Source organism: Muntiacus reevesi, chromosome 8 (assembly GCF_963930625.1).
Source record: "Muntiacus reevesi chromosome 8, mMunRee1.1, whole genome shotgun sequence".
Taxonomy (NCBI): Eukaryota; Metazoa; Chordata; class Mammalia; order Artiodactyla; family Cervidae; genus Muntiacus; species Muntiacus reevesi.
Window position 1 is genome coordinate 74242759 of NC_089256.1, and position 9398 is coordinate 74252156.

The 9398-nt window shown below is 41.2% G+C and overlaps 1 protein-coding gene across 1 annotated transcript in view; it reads right to left on the reverse strand.

Moving 5' to 3' along the window:
* The window catches only part of SEC62 (SEC62 homolog, preprotein translocation factor), a 29397-nt gene extending 28669 nt beyond the window's left edge, over window positions 1-728 (reverse strand). The window contains exon 1 of the mRNA XM_065942096.1: window positions 653-728. Coding sequence (XP_065798168.1) covers window positions 653-688 — 36 coding nt within the window. The 5' untranslated portion in view covers window positions 689-728. The remainder of the gene's footprint in view (window positions 1-652) is intronic.
* Window positions 729-9398: the final 8670 nt, after the last annotated feature.

The following is a 9398-nucleotide window of genomic DNA, read 5'->3' on the forward strand; positions in this document are numbered from 1 at the left end:
CCGAGTTTTGTTTATTTACATTGTGTCGCTGAAAGAAAGCCACAAAGCTTCAGCTGGACGCTTACGTTAATAATAAAAAGGAGGAAGAAGGGTACAGCAAACGAACACCTGGATACGCAGTTCGTCGCCTGGGCCTCGGGGCAGCTGACCAAACCCTGCTCACTCCCACCTCCTACGGTCCTTCTATACGCGCACAAAGAACGGCAGCTTTAGATCACTCCTCCGCCTTCTTCTACCCTAGTTACCGTGGCCTCAATTTCGGGACAGCTAAGGCGAAAAGATGGGGTGGAGAAGGGAGGGGAGGAGCCCGGGAGGGTCGATGTCTGCGCTTGGAGGGCGCTGACCTCCCAGCACAGGCCCAGGCCGGCGCCTCCACCGGAACCTTGAACTGACGGCCGCGCCTCCACGGCCGATTCCGAGCGCAGCGCCTTCTGCCTTCCGCCGCAGCCCGAGCACCTCCGCCTGTCTCCGCCGTCTCCAACGCCGCCCTTCCTCAGGCCCCTCACAACGACGCAGCCCACAACCTGCGGCCTCGCGGTGGAACCCCACCCCACCTCGTCCTCGATTTCGCTCGCCCTTCCCGGGAGCTTTCTCAGCATCTTCCACTTCCTAGCGCCCTTAAGCCCCCTACCCCAGGGTTCGGCTTTGCTACCTGAATCCGCTTCTTGTGTCGCCTGCGTTCCGCCATGTTGGCCGCTCCGCCCGGTTCCCTCTGACGTGGAGCGAGGCGGGGGCGGTGGAAACCTCGCGAGAGCGCGCCGCGGGACCCGTTATGTAACCCGGCGGCTGGCGCCGGGGAAGGAGGGAAGCTGGCAAATGATCGGTATCGGCCACTCCGACCCTGGATATGCTTTTTCTCCCCTTTTTCCTCGGCTCCTTTTTTTTTTTTTTCTTTTTTTTGCGGGAACTGGAAATCGCTGGGACCAGAAGGAAATTAATAAGTGGATCAAAGAGCTGGGGGACTGGCAAGAGTCCTCTTGACTAGACATCTGACTCACCTGGAAAGCTGTTAAAATACAGATTCCGGGGTCCACCCCCTCGGAGTCAGTAGGTTTGGGGTGGAGCTTTCCCCCTAGGATTTACTGGGACCTGTGGAATTCTAGAGTCTTTGTGATACTCCTTTCTTGCCAGTGAGCCCTATCCTATCCATTCCCCATTTGTAAATCCTACTAACCCCATTTTGAAGATGGGAAAACTGAGACAGCGGAGGTGCAGCGATATGAACTGGTTTATCCTAAGGCTCCACAGTTAGTAAATGGCACATCCTAGATTGAAGACCAATTATCTTTCCCCATGCAAAGTAGAGAGTAGTTGGGCTCGTCTGACACAGACTTTGGATTCCGCATTCCATTTTCCACGTTGGTTCTCAAAACGCACTTTTAGAATCCAGGCGTCAGAACTCAGGGAGGTACGAGGAACTAATAAGATAAATAGAGAACATCTAAGAAGTTGAAATTAAGAAGACCGCAGGGTACTTGGACACTAGTTATAACTATTGTTATTTTCAGTGAGTGAGTTCAGTCGCTCAGTCGTGTCTGACTCTTTGCGACCCCATGGACTGCAACAGGCCAGGCTTCCCTGTTCCTCACCCATTCCCAGAGCTTACTCAAACTCAGGTCCATCCAGTTGGTGATGCCTTCAAACCATTTCATCCTCTGTCCTCCCCTTCTCCTCCTGCCTTCAATCTTTCCCAGCATCAGGGTGTTTTCCAGTGAGTCAGTTCTTCGCATCAGGTGGCCAAAGTATTGGAGTTTCAGTTTCAGCATCCAGTCCTTCCAATGAATATTCAGAACTGATTTCCTTTAGGTGGACTGGTTTGATCTCCTTGCAGTCCAAGCGACTCTCTAGAGTCTTCTCCAACACCACAGTACAAAAGCATCAGTTCTTCAGCCCTTAGCTTTCTTTGTAGTCCAACTCTCACATCCATACATGACTAGTAGAAAAACCATAGCCTTGACTAGACGGACTTTTGTAGGCCAAGTAATGTCTCTGCTTTTTAATATGCTGTCTAGGTTGGTCAAAGCTTTTCTTCCAAGGAGCAACCGTCTTTTAATTTCATGGCTGCAGTCACCATCTGCAGTGATTTTGGAGCCCCCCCCCAAATAAAGTCTGTCACTGTTTGCATTGTTTCCCCTTACTGTTTGCCATGAAGTGATGGGCCCGGATGCTATGACCTTAGTTTTCTGAATGTTGAGTTTTAAGTTAGCTTTTTCACCTTCATCCAGAGGCTCTTTATTTCTTCTTCATTTTCTTCCCTAAGGGTGGTGTCATCATTGTTATTTTAGAGTTGCCCAGATAAAGATAATGGGCTTAAATTGCTAGTAAGTGGTTCTAGGTAGAAATTCTCATGACTTTAATGGAAGCTTTAAATATTTTAAATAGTAGAAAATTGGAAAAATGTAGAAAAGCAAGATGAAGGAAATAAAAATCCCTAATGCTACCACTCAAAGATCTGTTATCATTTTAGTTTATTCTTTTTTTTTCTAGTATTTATTTATACTTTGTGTGTATTTATATTTATATATTTCTCCCTTTCCTCCAATTGAGATCATATTGCATAATATGCCTTTTTCTCTTAATGTTATGTTGAACATATATCATTAAAAAATTCTCTGTTTACCGTAGTATGTATGTAATCTAATAGCAATTAAATAGGCAATTAAGGCAAATAGTGGCATCTTGATGCCTATTCTTTTATAAAATAAGATAGCTGAAGTTCATTTTTGAACTATGAAATTCTGCCCTCAAGGAACAGGACCAGCAAGTCCTTTGGTTCCTTTTCCATCTAGAAACTAGAATCAAGGTATGTGTAGTCAGAGAGGGATGAAGGAAAAAGTGATTCTTACCGATTAACCCAAGACAACACAATATGAAACTTCTTTATTTCCTTCAGGCCTCCCCATCCAGAATGAGGGTAGATCTGTTTTGTACTGTTGTATTTGGAGAATGGGCTTCCCGGGTGGCTCAGTGATAAAGAATCCACCTGCCAATGCAGGAGACACCAGAGACTCAGGTTTGATCCCTGGGTTGGGAAGATTCCCTGGAGTAGGAAATGACAACCCACTCCAGTACTTTTGCCTTGAAAAGTTCATGCAGCCTGGTGGGCTGCAATCCATGGGGGCCACCCAGAGTCAACATGCACAAATGCATGCATGAGCTTGCATGCATGCATTTGGAGAATACTGGCTCCTTTTCTAGGAAACCTGGTTCATAAACAAAAATATTACTGCAGTTAACAGATGTTCAGTGCATACAGGAGGCAAAATACTAGGTAGTCTAGGACTATGATGGGGAATGAAAATCCTTTGTGGAAAATGACTTCCTCTCTAGCTACTGCTCTATCACCTTTTTGTACAGAAGAGATTTAATTTACTGTCCCATAGTCTCACTGATATTCATCCTTAGACCACAACACTTTGGTTTCTACCTCCACCATCTGTTAATATTCACGTCAAGTTCAATAGCTTCTTATGTAGCGTCATATTAAAGATTTGACAATATTGACCATGCATTTAATTTATGCTACTTCTTTGGCATTTGTGATATCGAGTTCTTCCTTCTTGTTTCTCTTTTGAGTCCTCTTTCTTTACCTAGCTTGTCAATGTTCATGGTCACCATGCTTCCATGTTCATCTTCTTCCCTTTTCTCTATACATTCTGGAGATTCTTATTCATGTTAATAGCTTAATTCCAAAATAATGCATAAATGTATATTTCTAACTGTCTTCTGTATATCTCCAATTAACGGCCAACTAGAAATCACCATTTCCCTGACAAAATCTGTCCCTTTTACTGTATTTTTAAACTCGTAACTACATCACTGTTCACTTAATCACTCATGCTAGAAACCTTGAAGGTATCCCAACCGGTCAGTCAACAATCCTGTTGAGTATACAGCTGAGGTGTTTGGAATCTTCTCTCTTTCTCATCTTTCCTACTGCCATTGCTTTGATCAAGTCTTTATCACTTCCTACCTGAACTGTTGTTGCAAAAGCCTTCTAAATCATTTCCCCCAATTCCACCCTGTCTATACTCTGTAGACTATCTTCCGCTCCTTGTTAACCGCCCACCGCCCATTCTCCCCAGCTCTGTATAGCAACATTAAGAATGACTAAGTTTATAATTATAACCCAAATGTCACATTTTGGGTCTTCCATCTGTGTAATATCTATATAAAAATTGCTCAAGCATTCTTCTCATCACCCCATTTGTATCTTTGATGGTGGTAGTGGTGAGTTTTCTCCTGTTGCTCTGATTTCCTTTTGAGTTTGCAATCTCATTCCTGTCACTTGGCTTTTATTTCTTTCTCAGATGAAGGATATTGCCTCTTTCCCTTTCTTTTGTCAAAGCAAAACTGCTCTTTAGCCCTTGACCCTGTCACTTCTCCCCAGGGCTGCCTCTGAAACTCAGAATTTTGCTATATAGAGTAGAGAATTTGATGTCTTTACTCTTTATAAGATTCCTTTGGATACATAAATATAAAAACCATGTCTCCATGACTTTGCTTGTCAGCAGAATGAAAGTCAGAAGGAGCAGAAAGAAAGATGGCCTCCTCATCACTTTTGTCCTTCTGGTAGCCAACCAGTACACTGAATTAGAACCAGACTTTAGTTTCAAGAGAGTCTGAGAAATGAAGACTTTAGCTTTCTATCCCCTGCAGTGTGTCAGTTGACCATATCCAACCATCATCTTCTTCCTTAGAAGAGCTGGTTTGCTCGTTAGGAGCTGGTTTGCTCCTTTTATGCTTCATCTTTAGACTGTGAGACCACACTTCTCCTAGTTCCCAATCCTGCTAAATGCCCTTCCATACCCGCATGTTTCTTTTTTTTTTTCTCCCCCACTTTGCACTTGACAGAGCCTTCAAAGGTCAGGAAACCTTGTCACCTCCACAGTGAAATCTTCACTGAATTCTTTCTTCAGTAGACTTAACTATTTCTGTTTCTGGGCTTCTACAATATTTCATACAATCAGTGCTATAGTATGTATGATTTGAAAGTGAAAGTGTTAGTCAGTCAGTCGTGTCCAACTCTTTGTGATCCCGTGGACTGTAGCCTGCCAGGTTCCTCTACCATGGGATTCTCTAGGCAAGAATACTGGAGTGGGTTGCCATGCCCTCCTCCAGGGGATCTTCCCAACCCAGGGAGCAAACCCACATCTCTTATGTCTCCTGCATTGGGAGGCTGGTTCTTTACTGCTAGTGCTGCCTGGGGAGCTCATGTATGATTTAACATAGTTTAAATAGATTTCTATATAAATTATACATTTAAAAATATATAATATAATTAAACAACAAATAATATAATTTGTTGTTTTTCTTTCTACCAGACTGTGAACCATTTAAAGGCAGGTACTTTGCCTTATCCTGCTGTTCTGTGTCTACTCCAGTGTCTGGCTCAAAGTGAATGCATGTCAATAGAGTGAATAATGACTGATGAGAACGACAGTGTCCTTATCCTCTGCAGCTTCTGTAAATGAGAGAAACATGTTTACAAGACAAAACTGTGTTAAGAAGTCTTCATTCTATCCATGGCCTCTATTATCTGTATAGTCCTCTGTGAAATCAGAAGAAACTGGTTTAACAAGAAGCTTCCTTGATTTAATGGAGGAAGCACTTCCTGTGCAAGATGAGAGCTTCTTACAATCACTGCGCTCAATTTCCTGTAATTGTAGTCTTACTTGAGAACAGAGACATGTAAGAATCTACCTTCTCAACCCACTTCCAACCCAGTAATTTGAGAGAAAATACTGGGTTTGACGAAGCAAAAATCTCCCACATTAAAACCTTTGGACAAGGAAAGAAAGCTGAACTTAATAGGTTATTTACATGCCTAGAACTTATTTTCTGTCCAAAACCAATGTCTATGAAGATGGGAGGAGGGGAGTGGGATGGCAAGGGTGAGAACAGCAGTTCAATTGCCTCAGAATTCATGGAACCTAAAGTCAGGAGGTCCAGGAAAACCAGGGCTTCTAGGCCTGGACCACACATGCAGAGTGGGAGAAAAATCCTCACATTCTTTCTTCTTATTGATGAAATAAAATTCATATTTTATGGCAAGACAAGAAACATTTAAACATAAATTTCTTTTGCCTGTTTGGGCCTCCTTCCTTCCCTTTAGCATGTATTGTGGATCTGTATTAACCAGACCTCTGCAAGAAATAACATTCCTTTGTGATCTTGTAAAGAGTTAGCGTGACCCACTACTTACTTTGTTCATGTAGATCTGGATTATGTAAACTGTTGGTAATCACTTGACATATAACTCTTTGTCTCAAAATGTATATAACTGTGCTTTGAGCTCCAATAAGCAGAAGTCTCCTCAGAGATTTCTAGAAGACTATCAGTTTGGCTCAAATAAATTTTCCATTTCTTAGCCTGACTATTGATTTTTTCATCAATGTTATGTTGGCCTCAGAAAATTTTCAGACAGACCCTATGCTCAAGAATTGGTTCAGTAATGCTGATTTCTCTCAAATGAAAAGAACAAAATACTAGCAAATCTTATGGAGTAGATATTTAAATTTATAGGTAATTATCTAAATAATTGGTGGAGGTTGTGGTAATTATGGGTTAACCTCCAGTAGTTATTCAATTTTTTGTGTATATAGATATAAAAAACTAGGGCTTCCCAGGTGGTTCAGTGGTAAAGAATCCACCTGCCAATGCAGGAAACACAAGAGACACGGGTTCAAACCCTGGGTTGGGAAGATCCTCTGCAGGAGGAAATGACTACCCACTCCAGTATTCTTGCTTGGAAAATTCCATGGACAAAGGAGCCTGGTGGGCTACAGTTGTGAGGTTGCAAAGACTTGGACACAACTAATAGGCTGAACACAAACACGCACACATGTAAGAAGCTACTAAAATATAACATCTTATATTCCTATGTAATATGTAAAATATTTTGTTTCCCATGGCTCCAGTTGCTTTTTTTCCCCCCTGCATGTCACTTCTAAGTTATGCATGGTCACTACTACCCCCACTGGAAATGAAAGTACTGCATTTAAAGTGCTATATTTCAGAGCAAACAGCAAGAAAGTACTAGGCTTATTACTAAGGACAGGTATTTGGGGGTCTTGATCTTTCATCTGCCAAATGGAAAACTTTCTTCTTCTGAACACCTTCCACCTAGGAATTGCTGACCTGAGGACTAGTGAATTGAGCTGCTTGGTTGTCATTATAAAACAGTTCCAGCAGAGGTCAATTGATATTGTGACAAGGACAGACCAGGATTACCTAAGTACTTTTACATACAAGTTGCTAGTCTGAACTTCAATTTTGGTAATAAAATACATGCTGAGATTGTGATTACATTATGATCACATACATAGAGTGTGATTTTAAGAAATGCCTGAAAATCCTGTTGTCGTTGTTTAGTTGCTCAGTCGTGTTCAACTCTTTGAAACTCCATGGACTGCAGCCTGCCAGGCTCCTCTGTCCGTGGGATTTCCCAGGCAAGAATACTGGGGTGGGTTGCCATTTCCTTCTCCAGGACATCTTCCTGACCCAGGGATTGTATTCCATCCTGCATTGCAGGTGGATTCTTCACCACTGAGCCACCTGGAAAATCCAAATAATCCTACACATGACTAATCAAAGAAAAAGTTTGCTTGTATAGTCTTACATTCAAGAGTGAAGATAATTATTTTAATATGTATTTTTTTTCATTCTGTCCACAAACGATATTGCGATAAATAAATTTTCCTCGACCATGGTTTTTAAAATTTATTTTTATTTTTTATTTTTAAATTCTGTTTTATTATGCTATATCTATATACACTTATGAGACTTATGAGAAAGCTGAAAGCAAATAGCATGAAGAATCCCCATATACGCTTCACTCAGCTTCTCTGAATGTTAGCATCTTATGTAACCACTGTACCATTTTCAAAATAGGAAATTGACAAAGTTCTATTAACTAATCTGCAGACCTAATTCAAATTTTGTCCTGTTCTACTACTTTTTCTGCTCAGGATCCAGTCCCAGACTATAGATTGAATTTAGTTTTCATGCATTGTTAGTCTTTAATCTGGGCCAATCCTCAGATTTTCTTTACCTTTCATGACAGTGAAACAGTGTCTCTCTTTGACTCTTAGAAGAGTATTGGTCAATTCTTTTGTGAAATGTTACTTATTTAGGTTTGTCTGATATTTCCTAATAACTACATTCAGGTTTTGCATTTTTGGCAAGACTATCACAGAAGTGACAGTTTGCCCTGCTCAGCATATTCTGTTAGGAGGAACGAAGTTGATGTGTCCCATCACTGGTGATACTAACCTTGACCACTTAGTTATAGTTCTTCCCTGTAATTAGTTAGCATCTAAGGGGGGTTACTTTGAAACCATGTAAATATTCTGCTTTCCAGCATACTTTTGACCACTCATTTATCACTCATTAATTATCTTTGCCTGAAATAATTATTGCTGTTGTGTTTGCCAAATGCTGACGGTCTATTGTTATTATTCCTTCCACATATATTAATTGGAATAATATTGTAAGAAATAGTTTATTTATTTATTAATTTACTCTTACAATTATCTATTTGGCTTGACTCTCTAGAGGCCATCAGTTAGGAATTGTGAATGAGAATTAATGTGACAACCTCCACCCCCATCCCTAAGAAGAATTGCTTCCTTTTGTGGTATCTGTGCAGCTGATTTTTTTTTTTTTTTTTTGGTGGGGGCTGATCTGGAAAAGAACTTGTGTGGTTTTGTAGAGAGAGCCATAGAGATTTCTCTCTCACTGTGAATCTGTTTTTATCCATGGATCTGCACTGGGGCTGAACATCTTTCCAAGAAAAAGACCTTGAACTCTGTGAAGGCATATACAACATGTGTGATGGACATGGGTGGGGCGGGGGGGCGGTCAGAGTTTTGGAAAGAACAATGTAGGGCATGAGAACAACAGGAGCTCCTTATAAGAGGAAAAGAAGCCTCATCTGGTAAGTCAGACCCAAACAGAACATTAGCTTCAGAGGAGGTGTAGATTTAGACCACTGAGGTAGAACTTACCTCTGATGTAGAGCACAGACCTCTGGCAGAGTATGACCCTTGGTAAAAGTTGCTTACTGTATTAATGAAAAGAACTGTGTGCGAGAGAGGGATAAATTAGGAATCTGGGATTAAGATATGCATACTATTATATACAAAATAGATAACCAACAAGGACTACTGTACAGCACAGAGAACTACACTCATTATCCTGTAATAACCTATAATGGAAAAGAATCTAAAAAAGAATATATATATGAAACTGAATCACTTTTCTGTGCACATCATTGCAAATCAGCTATATTTTGGTTTGGTTCTCGACGTTTGCATCTCTGTTCCTGCCCTGTAAATAGGTTCATCTGTACCATTTTTTTTCTGGATTTCTAATGAAAGTGAAAGTCACTCAGTCGT